Below are 27,732 nucleotides of genomic sequence, written 5' to 3' on the forward strand. Positions count from 1 at the left end.
TGTAACCCATCCCCCTCTCAATGTTCAGATTTTTATGCCACTTTTCCCAGGCCAGCCAGGCATAAATTCTTTTTTTTATTATTGATTAAGGTATTACATATGTGTCCTTACCCCCTCCACTGCTCCCCACCCCCAGGCCTAAATTCTTAAGGTCTCGCATTAGTTAGGCCCTGTGTGCCCAAATGCAACATACAGCTGTTCAGAGGTTGTGTTACTTCTTGGCACTCCACCAGGAAAAGGGGCACAACTCTTCCTGCTTTCCAGGCCCTGAGACCTAGCTGATCCCCTCCAGCTACACGGCTGAGGAGAATCTTTATTCTCAGGGGCTGCTGCCCCCCAGCCAGGCTCCCAGGTCCCCTGTTACAGTTTTCTAAATTTGTATCTGCTCAGATTCTTCCCATTCCTCCCCGAAGGCTAGGCCTTTAGACTTCAGAAGCTAAAAATGAACTCTGCATTCTGTTGTAGCAGTTGTTCCCTGACATAAGGAATGCAGATTAACCTAACTAGCTGCATAAAGGCAAGGCCCGAGGACACCAAGGAAAAGATAAAAGGCATATTTCAAATGTCATCACCCCAATGGAGTTTGGGTTTTGTGCGACTCATGTTGTAGCCTTTGTGCAAGCCCACATGTGCATCAATGTGGTGTCCTCACTGATGACAGCTCTCAGGAATTCTGAGTGTTCAGGTGGTACATTATGTCCCCTCCCTCTCCTGTTCCTGGAGAGAAGAGGACAGGGGTCTCTCATTGGTGGGCGGGGACAATCACCGTGGTTCAGAGGAGAGCTGGGTGGGCAGGCAGCTTGACATTCACATCTCCCTGACACAACAGCTCCAGCTCTTGGCTGGAGGGGACTTGAAGGAGAACATCCAGTTCCATGAGTTCCAGTCTGGCATCCCTGGCTGAAGGATCCCTGAGGGCAGTAGGGGTCCCTTGAGTTCTTGTCAATATTCCAGAGGGACCCAGAGAAACAGTACAGAGTAAGTGAAAGGTAACCGAGCTAGCTTGGTCTCTGCTTTGGGCTGGAATTACACCAACAATATGGTGGTCACCTGGCTTGCTCCTCATGACCACAAGCTCTAATGGCTGTGATACGAGGCTTTAATTAATAAAAAAAGAGAAATTACTTGCTGTAGGTTGTACAGGAGACAAAATCTTGCCAAAAGTGAGGCTCTTGCAGAGAGAAAATACTAAAAGAAGCTTTGAAGAAGGTTGGAAACCACTGATCCTGTCTCACCCTGTCATTTTTGTGTGTGATAGATGCTCAATATAGCTTTACTTTACGTATTTTCTCAACCTAAACTTTTTTTTTTTTTAAATATATTTTATTGATTTCCCACAGAGAGGAAGGGAGAGAGATAGTTAGAAACATCGATCAGCTGCCTCCTGCACATCCCCCACCAGGGATGTGCCCACAACCAAGGTACATGCCCTTGACCGGAATCGAACCTGGGACCTTTCAGTCCGCAGGCCGACGCTCTATCCACTGAGCCAAACCGGTTTTGGCTCAACCTAAACTTTAACAGTACCCAGGAACAAGTACAGTGGGGCCTTGACTTACGAGTTTAATTCGTTCCGTGACGGAGCTCGTAACTCAAATTACTCGTATGTCAAATCATAAAGTGAACGAGTGAGACACGTGATGCTGGGCTGATGTTGTGGCGTTCACTGTGATGTTCGCTGCACCAACTAGCAGTGGGATATCTGAAGCTGGCTCGTAACCCGAATTTTAGCTCGCAACTCAAAGCAAAAAATCAGCGGAGAGACGGCTCATATCTCGAAAAACTCGTTAGTTGGGACACTCGTAAGTCAAGGCCCCACTGTACTACAAAAGGAAACAGCTTTAAAAGATTAATTGCATGCCCAGCCAGTATAGCTCAGTTGTTACTAGTAAGCAGGTCACGGTTTGATTCTCAGTCAGGGCACATGCCTGTGTTTCGGGCTTGATCCCCAGTGTGTGCAGGAGGCAGCCCATCAATATCTCTCCTCTCCCTTCCTCTCTGAAATCAACAATATATATATATATATATATATATATATATATATATATATATATTTTTAAAGAATGAGACTGATTGTTGTTGTACTTTGAACCTAGCAAATGCAGTCATTTTTGTTTTAATATGTTATTTTAATTGATTTCAGAGAGAAGAAGGGAGAGGGAGAGAGGGAGAGAAACATCAATAATGAGAATCATCGATCAGCTGCCTCCTGCATGCCCCCTACTGGGGATAGAGCCGGCAACCCCAGCATGTGCCCTGACTGGGAATCAAACTGTGACCTCCTGGTTCATAGGTCAATGCTCAACCACTGAACCACACCAGCCGGGCCATTCACATTCTTTTTTTTTATTATTGATTTTTTTACAGAGAGGAAGGGAGAGGTATAGAGAGTTAGAAACATCGATCAGCTGCCTCCTGCACACCCCCCACCGGGGATGTGCCCGCAACCAAGGTACATGCCCTTGACCAGAATCGAACCTGGGACCCTTCAGTCCCCAGGCCAACGCTCTATCCATTGAGCCAAACCAGCCGGGCCATTCACATTCTTGAGACTCCACTGTGTTAACTCTGACCCTGTTGCCCACAGTTGCAGGTAGGAACCTCACCTTTGTATTTCCTGTGGGTAACTCTGTCATTTTACAGTTGAAGAAACAGGCCTAGTTTCCTCAGGAGAAGGGACTCTCCTCAGGTCCCATGATTAAGTTAATGGCAGAATGCCAAGATGATCAACAGAAGTAGCTATGGATTGTTGAGTCTCACTGTGTGCCAGGCCCTGTGCCAGGGCCCTACATGCTACAGGAGAGCAGAGCTGTATGTAGTCTGTTCGGTTCCACTGGATCACTAGTATCTGGCTCAGTGCTTTGCACCTAGCAGGCCCCCCATAAATCTTTGTGCAGTGAAAGAATTATTTCATCATTATAACAACCCTGGAGGGATATATTAATAGCCCCATTTTACAGCTGAGAAAACAGACCCAGAGAGGTTAAGTGACTTGCTCAAAGTCGAAGAGCTAGTGAACAGCAAAGTGGGATTTGAACTCAGGTCTGTATGACTCCAACTCCATGATACTACACTACATTATTCTGCTCCCCAGCACTCCTGACATCACACTGATGACAGAGTAAGATAAGCAGTGCCCTGCTCATCTCAGTGCTGGTTCCCAGTCACCAAGTGTGGGCCTGGCACTCAGAACTTGCCATACCCAGGCCTTGGGGCTTGGCCACAAAGAGAAGCCAGAAGACACCCAGTAAGAAGGATTTGCTGGGTTTAAGAAGGCTGAGTAAGCTCATCAGGGTTGAAGGTCTCCTCCTCTCCTTCTGTGATAGGCCTGCCTATACCTCATCAAGCAACCATCTCATGCTATTGTCATAGGCATCACTTTGTTTTGGCAGCATTGTCTGCCAGTATGCCCAGAGTTGGAGAGCCAGCAGGAGAGTGTGTCACCGGGTGTGTGTGTGTGTGTGTGTGTGTGTGTGTGTGTGTGTGACACACAGAAGTCTCATATTGATGTCCTTTCATTTCCTCTGGCTGGCACCTTTAGTTTCTATTCATTACCTCTTCTCCTCCCCACTTTCTCTCCCTCCTTCTCTCCTTTGTTAAAATCCTATATTTTGAATCAGCTGGAAGTCTCCTGGGGGTAGAGGGGGGTGGTGTCAGCTCCTAGTGATTCATCTAGCTGATAATTAGAGCTCTGGAAAACCCAAAACTCATTCCTGTCAGAGTCAGGGCTTCCGGAATCCCTAGGCTTTTCCCTTTGTCAGAGATGAAATCTTTGGGGGCAGGGGCTGGCTTCTTTGTGCCTGATTTTGTCATCCACTTCATCAGAGCTCTGTAACTGAGGTGCATATAAAACACTCTTACTCGCCAGGTCCTGCGAGAAGCCGTTTCCACACACTGAATGCTCACAGTGATCCCATGAAGTGTTATCCCTGTTTTGACAGGTGGCGAAGGTTAAGGAACTTACACTCATCAGTCAGCTTGTAAGGAGTGAAGTAAGGATTCAAATCCAATATTTTCACCATCTGCCAGAGTTGGTTCAGATCACAGCCCTGCCATTATAAGCTGTGTGTCTTTGAACAGCTTATTTCCCATCTCAGAGATCTAGATTCTTCATCTGTAAATAGACTCCTAACCTGATGTCTCTAAAGTGCTCGACACGGGTTGTGACACACAGCGGGAGCTGTTTTGATGACTGTTGTTATTCAGCCCCATCAGCTCAGTGAACACCAGACATTCAGATAGACACAGGAGGAGGCAGTCAGATTCATACACCAACTCTCATGTCCTGGCACTGCCTGTATAGAGATGACAAATGCACATACAGGTAAGTGCCTGGCCACCTGCCCTAGTGAAACCCAGCAGTGCACACAGGTTTGGACACGTGTGCCCACACATGGATGCAGAGTGACCCAAGGGACAGCTGGCAAGACACCCAGGAATCAGGCAGTCATATGCAGCAAGCACCCCAGCGCACGTCCTCTGAAACAAAGAAGTGATGGCCATGGTCGCGGGTGCTGCTGCCACTGAGCCCTTTTAGTTGCTTCTGCATGCCAGGGGAGGGAAGCCAGGCTCTCAGAGGGCCCCAGTGAGTCACCAGCCTGATGCAATCAATCCCTTTAAAGGGCTCATCTGCTGGTGTAAGAAGCTGATTCATGGAGGGCGTGGTTGCTGGAGGAGGTGGAGAAAGGGACCGAAACTGCAACAGGAGGGGCTGAGGTTAGATGACTGGAATCATTAATAGAACTGTTCACTATAAACCTTCCTGGTCAAGGCTTCAGGGATCTTCAGGTGGAAGCGGGGCGTCAACAAAAGCGAGGGGCCCGGAGGAAAAGGAATTGTGAGGGCTACGACAGGAATTCCTGTCATTTATTGAATCTAACCGCAGCGTTCTCCGCACAGAACTCCAGAAACCGAGAAATGGGGTTCTAGGAAGAACCATTTTTCTGATAAATACACTACAGCTGGCCAACTACTGGAGACTTCTCCAAACCTGGCACGGCGAGACTGTAGGGCACGCGAGGTGCGGTGGAGTCGGGGAGGGGGCGGTGCCTCAGGCCCAGCCTCTACGCAGACTTAGATAAGCGGTAAGTACCGCCCCTTTAGCATCTCAGCCTCCAATCGTTTCACAGGTCTCGTCCCGGACCCCACCCCGAACCAATCCGCATTTGGAATCTGGCCTCTTGCCTGAAGGCTTCCGCCCATCGTCATGATAGTACCCAATCCCAACGCCGTGAGGCCGAAGACACGGCCGAGGGGCGGGGCCCGGAGAGGGGGCGGGGCTGCGGCTAGGGCCGGTAGGAGGGGGCTGTGCGTCACTTCCGTTGTCAGGTGGCGGCGCCGCAGCCATGGAGCGAGGCGGCGGCGGCGGCGGCGGCTCGGGCTGCTGCGCTGGGAGGCGGCGGTGAGCGGGTCCCACGCCCCCGGCCCGGCCCCGGCCCGGCCCCCCCGAGACGGAGCTCCGAGCAGTCCCGGCTCTGGGCTACGGACTATGGGCGAGCAGCGCTGAGCAGCGGGGGAAGGTGAGGGCGGGGGTCCGGGAGCGGGGAGCCGGGCGGAGGGTGCGGGTTTTCTGGGCGGGCCTCGGCGGCTGAGGTGATGGGACTGTGGTGACAGCCCGAGGCCGTCTGGCTGTGACAGAAATGGCAACAGAGAATGCCCCCTCTTCTGCTGGGGTCTGCGGTTCCCGGGCGGCGGGGGCGGGAGCTGCTGCGCGCCGGGGCCGGGGGCCTCGGGGACCCTAGTGCTGCGGAAGCCTGGGAGGTGGGCACTGCCAGCCTCGCCCAGAGTCACTCCGCCCGTAAGTGAAGGCACCGGCGTTTGAACCAGCCAGGTTTTCCCCAAGAGATCCCTCTGCCTCTCCATGCTTCGCTCCTGATCCGAGAGTGACTTGAAAGTTAGAACGAGTCCCCAGGGTGAGCCAGCCGGGCTTCCTCCGGGAGCCCGCACCCGTGGCACGGGCACCACCACTGCTGGGGAATTTTCGCTTCCCGGGGGCGTCCAGGTGCGGGGCAGAGCTACCTGCTCGCCAGTGCTGTGTTTCGGTCGGCCTTTTTCAAGGAGAGTGCTGTGGTCACTCTTTCACCTGTCTTGCTGGGTCAGGCCCGCCCATTCCCACGCCACTTGGCCTCACCTTCCAGCCAGTAGGTGGGGCGTTGGGTTTCTCTGCGCACCCCCACTCCGTAGGTTTGATGCCGGTTTGTTGGCGGAAGGAAGAGATGACAGCCGCCTTCTGTGGCAGGATAGACTTTGCTCTGTTTTAAGTCACGGGAGGAAACCGGTTGGCTTTGCTCGGTTTTGAGCGCAGCGGGGAAGAGGGTAGTCACTCTGGGCTGGGCTCCTTTCCCTCTTGGCTTAGCTTTCATGAGATAAGGAAGAGCAGAATATGTAACTGTTTGTAAACAGTGCTTGTGAGCTGCTTCAGCGCTTTGACGGCCCTGCCGTGCCAGCTGTTTGTGGGTTAGATCTAGACAGTCTGGAGATAGCCCGCATTCATTCATTCATTCATTCATTCATTCATTCCCCACAAGACAACAACAGTAAGCTTGCCTGGAGAGGCAAGTAACCTATATTATAGTGGTTAAAAGTGGGCTTTGGAAGCCCTGGCCAGGTAGCTCAGTTGATTAGAGTGTCCTCATTATATGCCAAGGTTGGGGTTCAAACTCCAGTCAGGTACATATAAGGAGCAACCAAGGATTGAATAAATAAGTAGGACAACAAATCTCTCCCTCTCTCTCTTTTTTCCTCTCTCTCTCTCTCAAAAAAAAATTAATAAATAATTTTTATTTTTTTTTTTTTAAGAGATGGCTTTGGAGTCAGATTTCCTGAATTCAAATTCTGGCTCCGCAGCTTTCTAGCTGTGCGACCTTGGGCATGTTTGTTTAACCTCTCTGTGCCTCGGTTGTTCTCATCTCTAAAACAGGTGATAACATAGAGTTGTTAGGAAGATTTAAAAAGTTAACACATGTAAAACACATAGAACCACTGTGTACCACATAATAAGAGTTCAGTAAATGTTAGCTATTATTCTTATTTGAAGAAGCCTATGATCTGGTAAAGGGGACTGCCCTATAGACAGGTAGTTGAAGTGTGGTATGAAAAAGCTAGTAGCAGCAGGAACAAGAGGCTTGTGGGAACCCAGCAGAGGAACCTGCTAGCTCAGCCTGGGTAGGGGGAGGGTCTTGGGAAGGTTTGGCCAAAGTGACTACGTGGGAGCTTACGGATGGGATGTCCTAGCCAGGTGAGAGTGAAGAAGCAAGGTGTTCTACTTAGAGAGAGACAAGTACACTCATAGTTTATTCCAGAAACCTCAGGCTGTTCCATATGGTGGCATGAAAGTCAACATGATGCAAGGTAAAGCAGTATAGGTTGACAAGAGAACACCACATTAACAATTTGGGACTTTGTGCCAAGGGCCATGGGGAGCCTGTGAGAAGGTTTTAAGCAAAGGAGTGTCATAATTGGATCTAGTTTTAGAACTGTCTCCCTTGAGTCCCAACAGAAGAGGAAGAGGAGAGACTAAAGGACTGGAGACCTCTTCAGAGGCCATTGCAGGCCTCAGAGTGGAGACGTGGTGCTGGGGTGGTAGGTCTTTGCTGAGAAAGCACTCTGTGCTACCAGTGGCAGGTGACAAGCTCCCTTCACTGGACTGCTCTGCTTTACAGAAGTGCCTGGTACATGTGCTCCTCTCTTCCTGGGATTGCAGATTGCTTGAGCAGCTGGAGAGGTGAGCTGCCCTCTCAGAAGGCCAGTTGTAGGGGTCCTGCATTTGCTCCATTGTGCCTTGAATTTGACATTTGGGGAAGGCAGCAGTTTGTAGTGGTGAAGAGCCTACTTGGCTCTGCAGTCATCTCTGGGTTCTAATTCCAGCCCTGCCAGTCACTAGAGGGTTACTTATTCTCTCCATGCCTGGCTTTCTCATCTGTGAAATAGGGACAGTCAGAGCCCCTCCCTAGCAGGGCAGTGGTGAGGGTTAGTAAGATGTGGCAGGTTGAGCGTTTAACACACACCGAGTGTTAGCTGTTGTTACGGCTGCAGAAAAGAACTTCCACGAACTAGTCAATGCAATTAGTGGCAACTAGTACTGTCTCAATGAGCTGTCAGAAGTGTCCTAAGGCATCACAAAATCAGTTTTATTGTATTCTTTCTGAACAGAAAATCGGGGGGGGGGGGGGGTTACCCAGTCCGTATAAGAGCCATTCGAATGATTGGCTCTTAAAAGAACCATTTTTAAAAATAGAAATAGGAATGCTGAGAAAAAGTATTAGAATTTCTTCCATGTGTGTCCCTATTAGTGACCTAGTCTGGTGTCTGAATTAGTGTCAGCAGGAAACATATTGCTGTGTGTGATGGCTCCAAATCCAGCTCTCGGGTCCACACACACAAGCTCCCATGTGTTGCTGAGGATGTGCTAGGTATAGGGTGGAGGGGTGATGGGGGCAGAAGGAGAGCAGAGCGGTAGCAGCAGGGACAGGGCAAGCTCCTAACCAACTAACACTTGCATAGAGCTTGGCAAGTCTCTCACAGAAGTCTGTGCCGCATATAGTGGGAACCCAGAGGAAAGACCGATTCCCCGGGAAGATGAGGAGATTGGGGAGAACTTTGGAGAGTCCTTAGAGCTTAAACGGGATCTTGAAGGGTGAGCTGAGTTTTCTGAGGGCGCATGAAGCACTCCAAGCAGGGGAGCAGCAGGGCACAGGCCTGGCTGTGTGCTGGTGTGTGTGCACGTTAGGAACCACAGAGGTTCAAGCACAGGGTGTGAAGGCACCTGGCTGTAGGACATGCTGGCGGAGTAGGCACCAGGGCTAAACTGCTTGAACTAAGTATTCTTTTGGTGATGGGATGCTTTAAGTGGAGGAAACATTAGACTTGCATCTTCCCAAAAGCCTTCTGGCTGTGGGTAGAGAATGGATTGGGGAGAAAGCAAGTCTGGAGTCCCCGTAAGAGGCTGTTGCAATATTCAAAGCAAGGATTAGTGGGGGGCTGGATCAGGGCAGAGGCGGTTGGGATGGAGAGGAAGGACAGAGAACAGGGCTGTTTGGGGGGAAATCAGCTAGACTCTGGGAGTATTTGGAAGTGATGATTAAGGGAGGAGCAATGGTGGCAGGTGACTCAGAGGTTCCTGGCTTGGGTGACAGAGTGAATAATACTGTAGAGATAGGATGGCTAGGAGAAGACAATGACCAGTGAAACCCGCCAGCTCTATTCAGTAAGCCCTGCGCACACTCTTACGGGACAGGATCAGTTGTGAAGCCTGTGGCACCCTGTCTGGCTTTGGGCCAGGCTTCCCTCTGGTTTGGCATGAGTCAGTGCCTGAGAGAAGGGCAGCTTCCCTTCTTTCCCCTTCCCTCCATGCCGATTTGCCTGGGGAGGTTAACTCTTCAATGTTTCAGAAACTCAAGTGGCTGAGTCTAAAAAACTCCCATAATTTCTTCTGCCTTCAAATGGCCCTTCAGTCTGACGCCATCCACACAATTCAGCAAAGGACCGACTGATGAGGTCTTGCACAGCAGCTACCCCCAGGGAAGGATGGCTTTCCCAGCTCCCTGGAGATCTGATCCAGAAAGAGACTCTGAGATTGCATTTACTCCAGAGGCTGGGTCAGCAGACTCAGTTCCTCTTCTCAGGAAGGAGAGGTGTCAGCCAGAGGCTCCCTGGGACTCACTCAGCCAGAAGGGAAGTGCCCTTATCTCCCTGAGCTCAAGGGGAGTGTAGAGCTAGACCTGAATGGGATTGGGCTCTGGAGAAGGATGTGCTGGTCTGCAAGGCTTCAAACAGGCCCTTTGGAATTGCGGAGCTCTCCACAGAATTTCTCCTTGCACTTGTGGCATGGAAAAGAAAGTGGCCTGAATAGGAGCACATCTTTCTCCTCCACCTGCCCAGGTGAAACTGTGGCTTTGAAGGTCACCCGGCCCACAGGAGCACCACATATCCTCTGGGATTTGTAATCAATATCCCCCAAAGGAGAAAGGATGCTATTGCTTGCTTTGATTTGCTTACTATGTTAAAGATGGTGCCACTTTGGTACATGCACGTCTGGATCATTTGAGGCTACATTGTCTTCATCTGTGTGTCATTTATTCAGCAGGCTCCCTACTGATGTACTTAGGTTATTTTCTGTCTTTTGCTCTCCAAACAAAGCTGAAGTGACTGTATACATGTGATCTTGCCCAGCTTAGATATCTGCAGAATAAATTCTAGAAGAGGGGTTGCTACTTCAAAGAGGTCTTACAATCCGGGACTCCCTCGGGGGATGTCGGAGAGCCGGTTTGGGCCCGATCCCCGCAGGCCAGGCCAAGGGACCTCACCGATGCATGAATCTGTGCACCGAATCTCTAGTATGCATATAAGATCTTTGGTTAATCTTTTCCCACCCTCCCCTATGCCTCCCTTCCCTCTGAGATTCATCAGTCTGTTCCATGTTTCCATGCCTGTGGTTTCTGCTCCTGCATTGAGCATCTGCCCCCTGGTGGTCAGTGTGCATCATAGCTACTGGGTGGTCATCTGGTTGGCTGGTTGCTTAGGCTTTTATATATATATAGACTATTAATAGAATTTCTAGCCCCCCCACCCCATTTTTTAAGGATTTTTAGAATTTATTTGAGCCAAAATGACAATGATTGCAGGAAGCAAAATCTCAATGGGTTGAGAAAATGCTCCCTGGGCCCCTTTTAATAAGCTGAAGCAACCTGCTTTCCCCCAGCAAGCAAAAGTAAACTTCTGGGGTTGAGGTCCTCCTTCCTAAGGGGGCTACAGCCCAGTGCTAGTCATTCTCTTTGGGCTAATGGCTGTCTGTCCTGGGTGTGAGTCTAGGCTCCCTAATATAGCAGTATACAGGCCTGATGATCCAAAGAAACTCTAATTGTCCGAAGGCATAAAGGTAGCAAAACTGAGGTCTCTTGTCATTCAGAATGAAGCTGTCCCCTCTAAATATGTTGATACACTGCTGTCTTCTTGGCAAAAAAGTTAGAGGATCTCTAGCCTTTAGGGAGTCCCTGACCTCAGGTACCAGATGGAAGAGAAAGTGGCCTGGACGTTGCCATGGGAAGTGTCAAGGACAGGACTGGTGTGCCCTCATTTGTCTTTGGGTTCAGGGCAGAGCTGGTTTGAGATGTGATCAGGGAACAGCAGGTGCTTTGGGAAGAGGCACGGGTTCATCCCCTTGGGAGACCTTTGGACTGCTGTAGCCCAAAATTCTGTGGGACTTTTGGAACCCCACTGCTGGCATCTGCCAACTCTGGGGGCAAGAGTCCTGCTCCGTTTTGCAGTTGATAAGGAGCTCCTGGCATTACTGTGTTTGGGGCAAGTTCCACAGGGTGTGTTCTGTTCTGACTCCGCTCTCAAGGTGGTCTCTCCTGAAGGAACAAAGGAAAACAGCCAAAAAGGAAGGATCCCCACATCTTCCAGGTCCTTGGCTAAGTACTCTGCAATACATACTGAATTCTTCTCACATTTAAGGAAGAAGGAGTTATTTCTCTTACAGAGGACAACCCCTAGGCTCAAAGGGCTTTAATAACCTCTACACTGTTACACAGCCAGCAAGGAAGAGCCAGCCCACACTTGTGTGACTCTGGAATCATGCCATCCCATTCCTTCATCCTAGCCAGACCCTGGCCCCAGGGAGCCAACCACATGGAACCTTGGACTCATAGAGCCGTGGAGCTGGAAGGGACCTTGACAAAGCTGAAGGAATCCTTTCTTTGTCAGAAACTGGAAACTGCCATTGCCTGGAGACAATTCCACCTGCCCCCCCCCACCCCCACCCCCTGCCACAGCCCTTTGAGTAGTGGGTCTGGGAGACTTTCAGCCATGTCAACCAGCAGTTCTGCCACTTGCCAGTTGAGTGACCTTGAACAAGTCACTTCCTATCTCCAGCCCCAGTTTCCTCCTCTATAAAATGGACATAATACTTCTTGCTGCTAAGGTAGACACGAGTGTTACTGTCTATAGCAGGTTCAGCTTGTGCCTGGCCTGCAGTCAGCACCCAGGAGCTAGCTCTAGTGAGAGGCCCAGATGAGCTCTTTGCTGGCAGGTCTGTAACTGTCCCAAAAGCCGTGTCATGAGCCAGCTTCCAGGTCTCCTGTTTAAACCGTTTGGTGGCCCTCCCAGCCCTTTTGGGTACCAGGTGGCAAGCAGGAAGTTCCTTGTGTTTGCAAGTTACCTGGGAGAGCTTAAGTGTTACCAGCAGGGGTGATTTTGTTCCTTCCACTCCCCACTCTCCTGATGTAGCCTGGGGTCAGCACACAGACCTGTACATTTAGGGCACTTACTCTCACACTCGTGTTCTTGTACCATACATACTCCCTCTGTGTGCCTTCTTGGAGGCCCAGCCTCCCCCGATTCCATTACTGCTCTTAACAATTTTAATGGATTCAGAAAATTTTTAGAGTTTTAAAAATTATTATTATAATAGTCTATGGTAGAATAGTTATGGAAGCATATAAAATAACACTCTCCCTCCTCTCTTCAAGCCCCTAGTTGCACTGCATGGAAGTATCTATTGTTAAGTTTCTTCTAGAAATTTCCTAGGTATATTCAGAGGTGTATAATCTTTTTTTTTTTTTTAATCAAATGGGACTGTATTATACAAATTGTTCTGTGTTTTGCTTTTTAAAAATGTAGTGTGTCATAGACATCTTTATCAGCAGGTGTGGCTTTAGTCTTAAAGACTGTGTAGTATTCCATTGTCTGGATGGAACATGATGTAGTGAACCAGTCCCTTCTTGGTGAACCTGTCTGAGGGGTGTATGTGTGTGTGTGTGGTTTTGTCTTGTGATTTTTTTTATTGCTACACATGAAGACCCTGGAGCAATTAATCTTTGTGAATTGGTGTGAGTATATTCGTAGGATAAATCCCTAGAACTGGCAGTGCTGGGCCCCAGGCGTGTGCATTTTCTTTTACTTTGTTGGCTGTTATTTCAGGCGTGTCTTCTGCGCACCTATTGGGCCTGTGCAGGGTTCTCAGGAGGACAAGGCCCCAGGCCCGGCCTCCAGGAGCTCACCCTCTCGAGAGACACAGGCGAGCAGACATACAAGGAGTGTTTGCTTGCCAGTGTCTGTCCATGGAGGCTTGTGGCCCTCGGGATTGGCCATGGCTGGCCTCCCAGAGGCAGAGCAGGTGAGGCCCTCGTGTTGGCCCACCCCGCTGAACGGCCCACTGAGGGGCATTCTGATGGCCAGGCCTGCCGTCTGCCTCTGTAATCTTGCCCTCCAAGCAGCCACAGCCAGCAGCATTCAGTAAAACCGCAGAAAGTGAACTGTGTTGTTCATTGTCAAAATTGTGGAGTTTAATTGAATTTAATTTTTGATAGAGGCAGTTAAGGAAAGGCAGTTTGCTGGCCCCAGTCCTAATTGCCTTTCTCACCGGATGACTGTAGTGATTTCTGCTATTAAAAACAGTAGAAAGAGAGAGAATCGTTGCACCTAGGCCAGGCCTGGGCTCTCCCGTATGTCGCTCTGGAAATCTGGGGTAGAAGGAAACTTAGCATTTGTCAAGTGCCTCCCACACTCTGGCTCCCAGCAGTCCTCAGGGAACCTGTGTGAAGCATCACTGTCTCTCTCACTAGGTGGGAAACTGAGGAGCAGAGAAACACGTGTCCAGGTCACACAGTGGACACAGAGGTGGCCCTCAGACTCAGCCAGCCCTCCTTTAGTCGCTTGCTACATTCTCTTGCCTGATTTGGACCACTGTGAGTGGCAAGAACCTGAAGTCCACATGGGACCCCGTGGCAGGCCTTCTTGCTGGGCTGAGTCACTGCACAAAGTAATAAGTGATGGTTTGAGTTGAGGGACCTCCCTGTCATCTGTTCATGCCAGGGTCCCCTAGTTGTAGGAAGGCTGGCATGCTGGGGAGGGCTCTCAGTGACCCAGTCTGCCATCACTGCTCATGGCAGAAGTCCCCCTCCCCTGCAGAGCCAAGAGGCCGCCAGGAATGTCTCCCAAGACAGGGCTCTTCGCCATTTCCCCAGGCTGCTTCGCTGGAGGGAGATACCAGGGCAGCACAGCTCAGAAAGAGCTATTAAGTCTGTTCCTTCCTCCTCTGACACCCACTCACAGTGACGGATTATTTGTTGTCACATCAGCTGCTTCCGGAGGCCCTTGGGCGGGGTGAGCTGGTGGCAGGGCTGGTGATGCTGTCCTGGATTCTGCTCTGGTGGCTTTTTGAGTGGCTGCTGGTGAGGTCCTGTGACCCATCTGCAGGAACTGGTTTCCTACGCTGTTTATCTTTTCCCCAGAGGGGTCTACGGCTCCACCTCTGTGTGCACAGCCCTGGAGCCTTTTCTCCCAGAATCACTCTGAGACACGTTCTCCTGGGCAGGGGCCTTTAGCCTCCAGCAGTCTGTCCCCCCAGCCTTCATGGAAATCACAGAGGAGCCCAGTGAGGACTTCCTCGGGGCAGTGGGGTAAAGACGGACATCACTGATTATGGAGTCTCCTTGTTTGTATAACCTTGCCTCCTGGAGGAGACTAGAGCTGGACCGTGAGCAGCAGCCACTGGGCTTCCTGTGAGCGGCGGGGTCTTCAGGCCCCGGCAAGCCCCCAGGACTGCTGAACTCAGCATGCTGTAGTCCTATGAGGAAAGGCAGTAACCGAGGACTGAGGGGGAGCAGCTGGGCACAGAGCCCTCTTTCTGACTGCCCCTCCCACTTCCCACTGGCTGAGTCACTTCCTCTCTGGCTGCTGCAGGTACTCACCCCCAGGCCCGAGAGCAGGGCTTTAGGGGGTGGGGTTCACCCTGAGCAACAAGAGGGAACTCTGGTTGAACGCAGCAGTGCACTCCATACCCCGAGGCAGTGAAGCACTGCATTGAAGAATGATGTGATGTTATATATTCTTGACAAATTGGAGCTATACATATCCTGCATTTTAAAAAGGAACAAAATCATCACACTGTTTTGGAACAGTGAAGATGACAGCACAGGCATGAATCTTTGTCATCAGGGAGTCCTGGCTGTAGCCTAGGGATTACTAATCCGCCTCCCCACCCCCAGCATCCATCCTGAGCGCAGAAGCAAATGGCTTCCAGGGGCTTCCTGGGGAGATTGCTTATGGCCTTCAGGCTGCCTGGGAAAAGGTTCATGCCTGCTTCAGAGATGGCTGTCATTCAAACTCAAAGGAAAAGCCCTCAGACAGAGCCCCCTTCCAGGAAGCTAGCAGGAGTAGAGAACAGGCCGCAGGCAGCCTCCTCCAGGCAGGTGAACTGGACCAGGATCTCTGGGCTTTGACTCAGTCAGCAGTGAAAGGGGGAAATCTTTCCCTCATAAAGTTGTGAGAATTGAAGAAAATCTCAGGAACACTAAGAACAGTTCTTGGCAAGCAGTAGACGCCCATTAAATGATAGTTTAAAAGGTATTTGCTTGGAGACTTGTCACCAGGAAGGTTGCTCAGCATGGAACAGGGAATGCTCACCTTTCATCCAACATAGCCCTCGAGACCACCAGCCGCAACATCCCGTCTGATCCTTCAGTCATCCCACTTTAGAGATGAGGGAACTGAGGCCCACGGAGTGGAGGTGACTCTCACAGAGGACTGGTGACTATTTCAGGGTCACAAAGCAAGTGAATGAGGCAAACTGAAATTTGAAACCAGGCCTACCTGACCCCAAAATCCACCTTGCTCTCCCATCTGGCATGTGAGTGACTGGTCCATCATCTGAAACACTTGGTTCTGTGAACTCCTCTTGGTTCCCTGGGTTGGCTTTGTAGACGGAGAATAGGCCTGTAGGGAAGATGGTGGCACTGGTAGAAGCACCTATGCGTGAATATTGAGGTGCGGTGAGGGTGACTCCCAGAGTGTGTGAGTCAGGGAGGGGTGTAGGACACTGCCCTGTTGTCTGGTGGGAGGATGTGTTTAGTAACCCCGCCTTGGACTCAGCCCTTTTCTCCAGGGGGGCCCTGAAATGCACCTCCTCCAGGGCAAGCATGACCCCTCTCTCCCTGCTCACCTGATGCTTTCTGGCTTGGCAGCTCCCTGATTCCAGGAGAATGATTGCTTGTAAGGAAGTCCAGAGGGTGCTGTCCTCTCTGGTTGGCATGCTAGAACCACAGCAGACATCAGGTGGAGAAAGCAGCTAAGGAAGCAGTGTGGTCAAGTAGAAATATGTGGGATTCAGAGTTGGAAAACCTGTGTTCACATAGGTGAGCTCTTTCAACAACTAGGCAGGAGACTAAGCAGGTCTCTCAGTATTTCTGAGCTTCAGTTTCTTTTTCTAGAACACTAGAGGCCCAGTGCACGAAATTCATGCAGGGTGGGGGGCGGGTGTTGTCCCTCAGCCCAGCCTGCACCCTCTCACAGTCGGACATCCTTAGCACTGCCACGGAGGCAGGAGAGGCTCCCACCACCGCCACTGCGCTCGTCAGCCATGAGCCCAGCTTCTGGCGCACTGACCACTAGGAGGCAGCTCCTGTATTGAGCATCTTCCCCCTGGTGGTCAGTGCGCATCATAGCGACCAGTCATTCCTTCGTTTGGTCGATTTGCATATTAGCCTTTTATTATATAGGCTATATTCTGGGGGCGGGGCCAGTTAGTTACAATAGTGTGTCTGAAAGTGCATTGTAAGCTATAAAGCCTTGTACAAAGTTAGTTAATGTCAGGTGTGGGCTTCCCAGTATGTCCTGAGCCCAAAATTCACCATCCAGAAAGGGGCCCAGGAAGTTTTCGAGGGAACTGTTTTCCCTCTCATGTGGAGGGGTCTGCTCTATAAAGCATGGATCCACAGATCATCTTAGTTGGATCTTGTATTCAGGTTTCACCCTGCTCACCTCAAGTCTCATCATTCATTGCAATACAGTCAGCTAAACACAAAGCTGGGCCAGAAGTTCTCTTTTCTGGGGAAAGTAAGAGTGGTAGGAATTTTTCTGACCAGCAGAAGAACCTTCACACTTCAAACCTGGAGTGGCCAGGAAGACTGTCCCTGGTGGGAGGGGCAGGCCAGGCTGTCACTCTCACGCTCCACGTCTTACTGCGGGAAACAGATCTTTTAGCTGAATTCAGCAAAAAGGGGCCTGGTCTGTCCCGCCTGTGAGGGGTGGGCCCAAGCTGCAGGCATGCCGTGAATGGGCTTCATTCCTCAGTGGAGGCTGCTCTCCAGCAGCAAGCACTGTCTAAGCACAGCCTCTGGCCATCAGCCAGCCTAGAAAGCCTTGCCTCAGGCACCCAGACATTTCTGACACGAGACTTTTCCTGGACAGACTCTTCCCAGCACCACTGCAGCCCCGTCACCTACCACTGTGTCATCCCCACACCCCATCTCTCTGATCCTGGCTTCTGTCTCCTGCCATGAGCTGGTAGACCATCCATACTTCTGGGTCCCACTCCAACCCCTGGCTTCTAGTTGGGTGATCTCAAGCTCTGTCCCCCGCCCCATATGGGCTTTAGTGCCTTCTGGGTGTACAACAAAGAGTTCTGCACCCTTCGTTTTCTCATTCAGCAGTTTTCCAGGCACTGGGTGAAGTGCAGAGAAGCAGAGATGAATTGGGGTTGCTCCCAAAGGGTTGCACACAACCTGGGGTAGGGGCATTCAGGAAGGTAAGCCAGTGGTACAGCACAGCAGGAGGGGACAGGTATGCTCAGGTGCCCTAGGAGCTGGAGTTGAGGACTTAGTGCAGAAAGTGGCCAAGTGAGGACTAAGGGAGAAAGACAAGCCAGACAGAAAGGGGAGGGCAGGCAAACCTGTTCATTGCACAATCAAGGAATTGTGTCATTTAGTGTGGCTGGATGTAGGAGGCATAAAAGGACAGTGATACTGGAGAGGTAGCCTGGGTCTAGCCAGGCTCACTGATGAATTTGTTTCTTCCTGAAGACCACGGGAGTATTGGAAGACCCCCACAGCAGAGACAGACAGATACTACAGCCCCAGTCCCCAAGCAGGGGATCAAGTGCAGCTGCTGGAATCTGTTTGTCCAGCCCCAATTACATAGGCAGCTGAGGTGGGGTCTTCTAGTGGAGTCATTCCTGCATCCTGGGGAGCAGTGCCCCATCCTGGTGCCAAGAGAAACCCTTTGAAGATGAGCTGCAGAAAGACGCCACCAGGTGGCAGACCTGGAGATTGCACAAAGGCATCTCCCCACCCCCATCCCCATCCCTTTAGCAGTGTTTGGGGTGGGGAAGAAAGGGGAACAGTCAAGACAGAACTTCTGTTCATGCCAGGCTGGCTCTGCCCAACAAGTATGAGATTCCAAGTTCTGCCACTGTGGGCTGTGTACCCACCAGAAATCCCTTTGAACCTGTGAATCTGGACAGCATATTCCTCCAGGGTCTGGGGAGCTTTTTCAGCAGGTTCACTTTCTCCTCTGTCTCCAGGCACCTGAAATGAAAGGAAGTTACATCATGACCCTTCACCCCCATACACTAGCATCTATCGCCTAAAAAACAAAGACAATCTTCTACGTCCTGTACTATTCCACAATACAATTTTCAAATTGAGAAAATTTAACATTGACACAATACTATTATCTAATACACAGTTCATATTCAAATTTCTCCAGTTGCCCAGTCATATTCTTTTTTTAACTTTTTAAAAATCAGAGAGAGAGAGAAACGTCAGTTTGTTGTTCTACTTATTTATGCATTCATTGGTTGATTTTTATATGTGTCCTGACCCAGGATCAAACCCACAACCTTGGGCTTCCGAGTCATGTTCTTTTTTTTTTTTTTTTAACATACATTTTATTGATTTTTTTACAGAGAGGAAGGGAGTAGGATAGAGAGTTAGAAACATCGATGAGAGAGAAACATTGATCAGCTGCTTCCTGCACACCCCTTACAGGGGATGTGCCTGCAACCAAAGTACATGCCCTTGACCGGAATCGAACCTGGGACCCTGCAGTCCACAGGCCGACGCTCTATCCACTGAGCCAAACGGGTTAGGGCGCGAGTCATATTCTTTATAATTCCGCCCCCCCCCCCTACTCCCACCCCAGAATGACCCATCGTATTTACTAGTCATATGTCTTTAGTCTCCTTTAATCTCAAATAGTTCTTCCGCCTTTTAAAAACCTACCCAACATTGATGTTTTTGAAGCATATAGGCCTGTTTTGTTGAATGTCCTTCAGTTTGGGTGTGGCTCATGATCAGATGTGGTTTATGCATTTTTAGTTAAAAAAGAAAAAGTAACATAAGTGGTGTATCTTTCTAAGTGCATCATATTAGGAGTAACATGATGCCAGTTCTGCTATTGGTGGTATTAAGTTTGACCATTTGGTTAAGGTTGCAGCTTGCTTTTTTATTAATTTATTTACACATAGTGACTTTCACAGATCTTTTAGTTGTACCATTCAGTCGTTTTGACAAGTGCAGAAAGTGACAAAAGTTATGTCCTTAGATAGTATAAGTTTTATGGCCCAGTATATGTGCTCTGTCCCACTCCCCCAGTCCTGCTCCAGGAGATCTTCGACTAGTGGCACTAGGTCTTAATTCCATCACCGGATCATAATGACGGACCCATTTGAGATGGCCTCATCCTCCTACAGCCCCTTACTGTGCCCGAGTTGATAATTGCCAGCTGGTGCTCCAGCTTTTGCTTCCCCCGTAGATCAATGAACAAAACAAGACGATGAGATGAGGTGTGCCTCTGCCCAAAAGAGTAGGCGCTCCCCTTGGCCCACAAGGCAACTGTACTCTGCCCTCTGCTACAGAATGCCCTGGCCCTGCCCACAGCGCTCTACTCCTCCGCAGCGCAGTTAATGCCCAGGCCTCTCCTTTCCCCCACACTGAGTTGAGCATGTCACTCAAGCTGGCCATCAGACCCCCGGACTATAGTCTCAGGCCAGCAGACAGCAGGTTTAAGGTCTCTTCAGCCTTTAATCTGGTTACCTTCCGTCTGCTCCCCACCTTCCTAACTCAGTACCTAACTATCCCCTTCTCTTTGGGCAGGAGAAATTCAAAGCTACTGTGTTTTAAGCGAACAGCACAATTCATCACATGCTTACAATGTGCCAGTTGGTACTCTGCTGAGCCTGTTGTGTGGACTATCTCACTCCATCCTTAGACCAGCCTTAGAAGGTAGATATTGCACACGACTTTGCAGATACAGAGCAAATCATTTGTCCAAGATCGCATCACTACTAAGTGATGGTGCTAGGCTTTGAACCCAGGTGTGGCTCATCCAATCCTTGCTCTGACTCAGAGGTTCCCATCCAGTTCCCATCCCTTCAGCCTGAGGCATAGGATGGGGCCACCCACAGGACAGCTGGAGCCCCCAGTCCTTCCACCCCCACGTGCTATATGAGTTCCTCTTTGTTTGACAGGTAAAAGACCAACACGCGTTGCTCTAACCACTTTGTTCTGCTGCCCTGGTGTCCTGTGAGCAGAGACTCACTCTGGCCTCCTCCTGGGAGCTGCTGTGGCAGAAAGGATTGAGGCGAGGGGTGGGTGGGAGTTCGTGTGCATCCAGGTGCCAGGTGGGCTGGACAGAGGTGTGGGGCCTGCTGCAGCAGGCACTGCCCCAGGTCCAGTCCAAAGGACAGAATCCTGTACAGCTCAGAAGCTTTTTGTTGATTTGTTTGTTTTATTTTGACTGACCCAGGAAACATGGGAGTAGGGATAGGGGCTGCTGACAGGAATGGCTTGAACATTGATGGCTTCGGCCCAGCCTGATCCTGCAGTGTAGGCACAGTCCTTTGGCTCCTAGCAGGAGCGCAAAAAGAGGCTGCTGACAAATTGTGGCTTCCAGCTGCTGTTGTCACACATGCACACACAGCAAGTGCTGCACTGGGCCGAGGTCACAGGGACTGCCCTCGCGCTCTGCCTTTACCGGTTTGGTTTGCAAGGTCACACGTGTCTCCAGGAACCCAGAGCAAGAAGCCTAGGATGAGGTTGAATGCAGAACTTTCTGCACATGGGAGCAGGTCCCACAGCTGCCCTTCATGTTGCGGGGAGTGGGGGTTTGCTCTGGCTCTGTGCACATGTGAGTGTCCCCTGCCTAGGGCCATGCGTCTGCACGTGTGTGAAGGCTGGGGGGTGCTTCTGGTGTGAGTGAGGGTCTCCTTGCCTTGGCCAGGCGTCAGCTGCTCTGTAGTTGGCTGGAGCTGAGGAAGACTGAGTTTGGGAGGCCTTAGTACCGTCTCTCTCTTTAGTCCACCTCCTTTTGGGGTTGGTGGTATGTCCACCATGTTGAACTGTGCCCTGCCATAGTGTGTTCTGCCGGGCTCTACCCCACCCACTATGCTGTACCCTGTCACACTACACCCCTGGACTCAGCTAGATGGGACTTAGAACCTTATGTGTTGCTAGTGGCCTGGCCTTCATTGCCTTCTGGGAGAGCTGGGCCCATATGGCCAAGCAGCTTTGGGGTGACATGACCTTAACCCCAAATTGACAGGGTAGGGCAGGCCTCCCCTCTTCTGGGCATGCCATGATGGCTGTCACAGAGTTGGCCCTTATTCTAAGGCCCACAGTTTTCTCCCTAGGCTGGGCCAAGCAAACGACCCCCCAGCTCCCACTATCCAGGTTGAGAAGCGCAGCCTACAGGAGGCAGGGCTGCCAGGCTGGGTTCTCTTTCAATGCCTCCTTCCCAGCCTCCACCCCTCAGCCCCATTGCTGCCTCCCTAAGCTTCCTGTTGAGTCCAGGTTCTAAGGGAACCAGCCATGATGTGGGAGGATACTGCACGAATAGTTGGCAGATTTAAAGCTCCAAAGACTTCCAAGCCAAGATTGCTAAGTTCCTGGGGAGCTGAGCAATGCACCCAGGAAGCACCAGCAAACGGCTACCACTTAGACAGGCTGGGTCAGGGCTCTTCACCCCACCTGAGGACCAGTGTCTCTGGAGGAGCCTGGCCCCAAGTCCTTCTAAGACAGCGGTTCTCAACCTGTGGGTCACGACCATCAGAAAAAACATATAGCATATCAGATATTTACATTACGATTCATAACAGTAGCAAAATTGCAGTTATGAAGTAGCAACGAAAATAATTCTATGGTTGGGGGTCACCACAACATGAGGAACTGTATTAAAGGGTCGCGGCATTAGGAAGGTTGAGAACCACTGTAAGACCAGAGTAGCCAGAGCTTCCACGTTGCAGATCTCGCTGTGAAGGCAGGATGCCCCCAGGGAGCATTGGTACCATTTGCAGGTGTGCCTCTGAAGGGGGACACATCAGGAGGATTTGAAAGTGGGCACACCCTCCCTGTGCATTAGTGGGGGTTGAGGGGCAGGAGGGTCTGTCCTCAGGCTTCGCTCACCTCATTAGTGAGCCTGCAGCAGCTTCCGCTTTTCCAGACGCCCCTCCTCATGCTGCTTCCTTTGCATCCGCCAGCTCTGCGTGGCAAGAAGGGATGCTCAGGAAGGAAAGCAGCCTTGCTACCCCTCCCCTGCCAGCAGCATCTTTTCCCTCTCCCTGCCCGTCTGCTCCCATCCTTCTGTCTGCCTACATTTTGGAGCAGTTCCCATGCCATTTGCTTGAGTTGAATCTTGAGTAGGGTGGGTGGGGTCAAGCTGAGCCCACTCATTGTCTGTGCTGCAGCTGCTCGCAGCAAACTGTTGTCTAGTCTAGACCATGCCTGTGCGTAGGCGCCTCAGCAGCGTCTATACAGATATGATGAGGCCTCCGAGGTGCTCTTCAGGGAACCAGGGAAAGAGAGGAAGCTTAGTGCTCCGTTAGAAAGGGGACAGGGCCACAATGGCGTGAAACCAGCTTATCTACCAGGACGGGGGCAGCTCCAGCTCAGGGCTGCTGACCTGTGAGAACTACCCACACCTGGAGGGAAGGCATCCAGCCAAGCGTGGAGTAGCTGCGGGGCCAGGCACTTGGCGTCCAAAGGTGTGTGTTTTTCTTATGGAATTTTTTGTCTAGTGGTGGGGGTAAGACATTAAGCATATAAACACACAAATAAATATATAACCATAAAATATGGAAAGTGCTACAAGTGAAAATTACAGGAAGCCAAGTGAGACTAGCTGGGACCCACTGGTGGTGGGGCTGTCCAGGAAGGCTTCTCTGAGGAAGTGATACTTAAATTGAGAAGGATGCATAGAAGTTAGCCAGGCAAAGAACAGGAACACTGCTCTAGGCACATGTGCCCAGCTATGAAGTCTAAAAGCTGTTTTATTTTTCCCTGCTTTTGTGTGAACGATTTTGAATCTGTTTCCAGCATGAGCTTTGGCAGAAGTCAAGGCGGAGCCTAGCCATGGCTTCTCCATCTGTGGACGGTCAGGGCCTACTGAGTTACATGGTCCCAGCTTCTCTCATAATGAAACCCTGGGACTGCTCCTCAGTGACACAGCTCTGAAACAAACGGGCTTGACGGGAAGCCAGCCTGGGAGGGGCTAGAAGTACATCAGGCCATCTCTCCTACTTCCAGTTCACTGCTGGAGTCAGTCTCCTGGGATTTAGAAGAAGGTCCAGAATGACAGCGTGCAAAGAGTTAAAGTAACCTGAATAGTGGATCCACACCTGTTCTCAGAGTAGAGACAGGCTTCCAGGAATAATAGCAAAACAAACTAAAGGAAAAGAGAACTGTTTAACCTTTTTTTTTTTTTTCATTTTAAAAAGTTAAAAGATTAAGAAAAATGACATCCTGTGCCAGTTATATTCTTTTTTAAAATTTTTTATTGTTTAAAGTATTACATATGTCCCCTTTACCCCCCATTGACCTCTCTCCCCTGTTGTTCCCAGTTATATTCTTAATGTATAGGTTCTAAAAACCAGTGTAACTAATACACAACAATAAAAAAATAGAAAAATATGGACTGGAAATTCATAAAAAATAATACATACAACCAGTAAGCATGTGAAATAAGTTCAGCCTCATGAATAACTAAGGAATTATTAATTTAAACAACGATATACTTTTTATTGCCCATCAAATTGGCAGTCTTTAAAATAAGGACATAGTCCTGGGGCAGGTCCTGGGCCTTCCTCGCCCACACCGCTGATGAGATATCAATTGGCTCAGCCTCCCTGAGAGCAGCCTGGCAGTATATGTGAAGCACCTTTAAAACATGCTCCCCTTTTGACCCTGCAATTCCACTTCTTAGAGTTTATCTTGAGGGAGAGAGACAAGTACGCCAAGATGTAGGTGTATGGCTGTTAATAAAAATATTTAGAAATGGATAGAGTAGATGTCCATGAATGGGGGTGTGGTCCAATAAATCATGACATATTCTTACCAAGGAGACTGTGCAGCTATTTCAAGTGATGCTACAGAAGAATATTGTCATGAGGGGATGTTAATATGGTGTTTTATTTTAGTTTGTTTACAGCTTTAATGCGTTTACATACCATAAAACACTGTAAGCACACACCTATACAAACACACACAGGAAAGTCTGTTTGAATGTTAACAGCGATTACATCTGGGTGGTGAGGTCACGGGTATCTTTCTTATTTTTGCATATCTGTATTTTCTAGTGTTTCTGCAGGGAATGCCAATTACTTTTGTATGAAGAAATAAATTACAGAAGTTTAGGGCTGATTGTTAAACCTCTAAAGTTTTCACTCCTGACATGGCCATCGGGTCCCCTAGATGTGGTCCTGGCCCCTCCTCTGGTCACCTCTCTCCACTCCCTGCTGCACACTGTGTACTCCAGTGACACAAACTGCTTGGAGTTGGCTGCTTATGTGTCATTTCTTACCTTCGTACGTTTGCTCACCCAGGTTCCTCTGCCTGGCCCATTCCAGTACCACCTCCTCAAAGAAGTTTCCCCTGAGCCCCCTCACCTACCTCGGGCCAAGGCCTCTCCTTGGGATTGGGCAGCCAGCCTTCCCTGGGCATCCCTGTGGCCCTTTGCCCGCTCTGTGGAACTCATCTATGTGCATCTGTTTCCTTGCCCCACCTCCAGGACGCTGTATTCCCAAGGTGTTAACTATAGAGAGCTAGAAGGAGTGACTCCTTTTTTAAAATCCATTCTAGCTCGTCCAGTGAGGCTCAGTGGTTGAGCATTGACCTATGAACCAGGAGGTCACGGTTTGATTTCCAGTCAGGGCACATGCCCAGGTTGCGAGATCAATTCCCAGTATGGGGTGTGTAGGAGGCAGCCGATCAATGAGGTTCTGTCTCATCATTGATTCTATTTCTCCCTCCCTTCCTTTCTGAAATCAATAAAAAAATATATTTTAGAAACAAATTAAAAATCTGTGTCTAGAGGTGTACATCTTCTAGCATCTAGCTCCTGTGTCAGCCTTTTGTTTTAACCCTGGAGGGGATAGGGATTACCAGGCAAATAATAGTGATCATGACCTCCATTGGTGTTCTTTATCTGGCTCCTAAATGCACAGTATTTTTCTTAAAAGCAATTTAAGAAAATTTTGAAGATAGGAGAAAGGAAGAGAAAGCAAACTTAAACAGCCATCCTACCCCACCCCCTGATTGACAACTTTGGGATGTTCTTCCATCTGAGAGGATTTAAGGGTCAAGGGGAGTTGGAGAGAGGAGATTCTTGGTAGTGACCTGTACAGTATACTTTGTGGGCATAAGAATCCCCGGGGCCTCATGTTCACCATTTCCCGGGGTCCACACCCCACCACACCGCAGAGGTCAGAACATTGGGGGTGGAGTGGAACCCAGGAATCGGCCCTCAGGCCACTGGCTATAGGAAATTGGGGGGAAGGCCTTACTTTGGGAATAGTAAATTCCCAGCCAGCTCTCCTCTCTGTGGTGATCTCTTAGGGAACCCAATTTGCATCTGCACAAAGCCCAGTGTTCTCTCTGCATTTTACCGGCCCCTTTGAGGCAAGCTGGCTGCCCACCTCCGTAACCAGTACACTCCCTCAAGCCCCTAATTAATCCCAAGTAAAGGAGCCCTGGTTCTTTGTCACCGGGAACCTTCAGTTCTCCTCTGGGAGGGGGAGGAGGTGGCAGCGACAGCGACAGCAGCAGCAGCAGCAGCAGCTGTGTGACGCATCCCCAAGTCAGAGACTTGGAGGCTGGGTTAGCGTAAGGAAATGCGCTGACTTGCTCAGTGAGAGGGGCTCTTTCTGTCTTGTCTAGAGCTGAGGATGAAGCGGAGAGCATCAGACAGAGGGGCTGGGGAAACGTCGGCCAGGGCGAAGGCTCTAGGAAGTGGGATTTCTGGAAATAATGCGAAGAGAGCTGGACCGTTCATCCTGGGTAAGCCTCTCCCCTCTGGGTGAGTGGGTGCTGGGGCAGGGGCAGGGCGCACTGGCATGCACAGTCTGACCTGCGGACATGCAGAGTGAATTGTCACACCCACCACAGTGTGGGGTCCTAACCAACCCTGGGTCTGGCCCAGCCTCACCGCCTTAACTAGAGTCTGTTTATGGCAGTGGGAGACCCAGAGCTTTAGGTTACCCTGTACCAAGAGTTGTCACCTTTGTTGTAGAGACACCAGCCTTAGATCAGTCTTAGCTGAGAGCTAGATTATCTGTTCCCCTACGATGTCATCCATGGGAAACACACAAGCTGCATTGAATCCCAAGGGCCATCCAAGTCACTTTGTGGACCACTCTTGTAGAGCATAATTAACTTCACACAGTGGTCAATATAGCCGCTGAGACTTCCTGTAAAGTTAGCACAGAAATCCTGTAGAATTGGGTATTCCCAGTGGTCCCGAGGAGCAGCTGGGCCTTCTGCGTGATGTTAGAGATCCAGCAAGTCCTGGTTATTTATGCTCAGGGTTGCAGGTGGGGTGGGCTCTGAGGACCCTGACTCCCTAGCAGCCAGAGGCTGGGTGTGAGTTTTGCTGGGGGAACAACATCTGGACTTATGGATACAAGAGAGTTCCAGCTGCAGTCATTCAGTGAGTCAGTGGTGCTCACTCTGGCCAGACCTGTGCTGTTTGCCGGGGTGCAGCAGTGAATGCGACAGACCAGTTCCTGCCCTCACAGAATTTAACATTCTAGTTGCAAAAAGAAACAGTAAAGAACACACAAGATCATCACTGGAAGGCCCGGTAGGTGCCTTTAAGGAAGTAAACAAGGTGATGTGAGTAAGAAGGGCCAGGAGATAGTATAGACAAGGAAGGTTCTGTGTAGGAGATGACATTGAGCTGACACCTGAGGATAAGAAGGAGCCAGCCATGTGAAAAGCAGGAGTAAAGCATTAGACAGAAGGAACAGCAAATGCAAAAGCCCAGAGGCAGTAAAGGCCTTAATGTCTTAGGAATTAAGAAGCCAGTGTAGCTAGAGCCGTGGTTGGCAAATCGCGGCTCTCGAGCCACATGCGGCTCTTTGGCCCCTTGAGTGTGGCTCTTCCACAAAATACCACGTGCAGGCGCGCACATACAGTGCAATTGAAACTTCGTGGCCCATGCACAGAAGTTGGTATTTTTTTTTAAATATATATTTTATTGATTTTTTACAGAGAGGAAGGGAGAGGGATAGAGAGCTAGAAACATCGATGAGAGAGAATCATCGACCAGCTGCCTCCTGCACACCCCCCACTGGGGATGTGCCTGCAACCAAGGTACATGCCCTTGACCGGGATTGAACCCGGGACCCTTAGTCCCCAGGCCGACGCTCTATCCAGTGAGCCAAACCGGGTAGGGCAGAAGTTGGTATTTTGAGGAAGAGCCACACTCAAGGGGCCAAAGAGCCGCATGTGGCTCACGAGCCACGGTTTGCCGAGCCGCAGCTTGCTGACCACTGAGCTAGAGTGTGGTGAGTGGAGTAGAAATACAACCAGGTAGGAAGATGGGTAGGAACCTAATCATGCATGACCTTGGATGTCCAAAAAGGAGTTTTGATTGCATAGTAAGAGCTGTGGAGCACTGTTACGAGTTGTTAGCAGTGCAGTGACATGGTGACATCATCGGCTTTATGCCCTGAAAGCTCAGGCA

At 50.1% G+C, this 27,732-nt stretch overlaps 1 protein-coding gene across 2 annotated transcripts in view; it reads left to right on the forward strand.

Annotated features, from left to right (window-relative positions):
* The first annotated feature begins 5,336 nt into the window (after positions 1 to 5,336).
* The window catches only part of STK40 (serine/threonine kinase 40), a 39,145-nt gene continuing 16,749 nt past the window's right edge, over positions 5,337 to 27,732 (forward strand). The window contains exons 1-2 of one of the 2 annotated variants that reach the window (XM_081086544.1): positions 5,340 to 5,519; positions 25,926 to 26,045. In XM_081086544.1, the coding sequence (XP_080942670.1) occupies positions 25,934 to 26,045 (112 nt within the window). In that variant the 5' untranslated portion in view covers positions 5,340 to 5,519; positions 25,926 to 25,933. Of the gene's footprint in view, positions 5,520 to 25,925; positions 26,046 to 27,732 lie in introns of both variants that reach the window. The other variant, XM_081086545.1, reaches the window with a different exon arrangement.

Source organism: Myotis nattereri, assembly GCF_964212035.1.
Source record: "Myotis nattereri genome assembly, chromosome: 3".
In the NCBI taxonomy this organism is placed as follows: domain Eukaryota; kingdom Metazoa; phylum Chordata; class Mammalia; order Chiroptera; family Vespertilionidae; genus Myotis; species Myotis nattereri.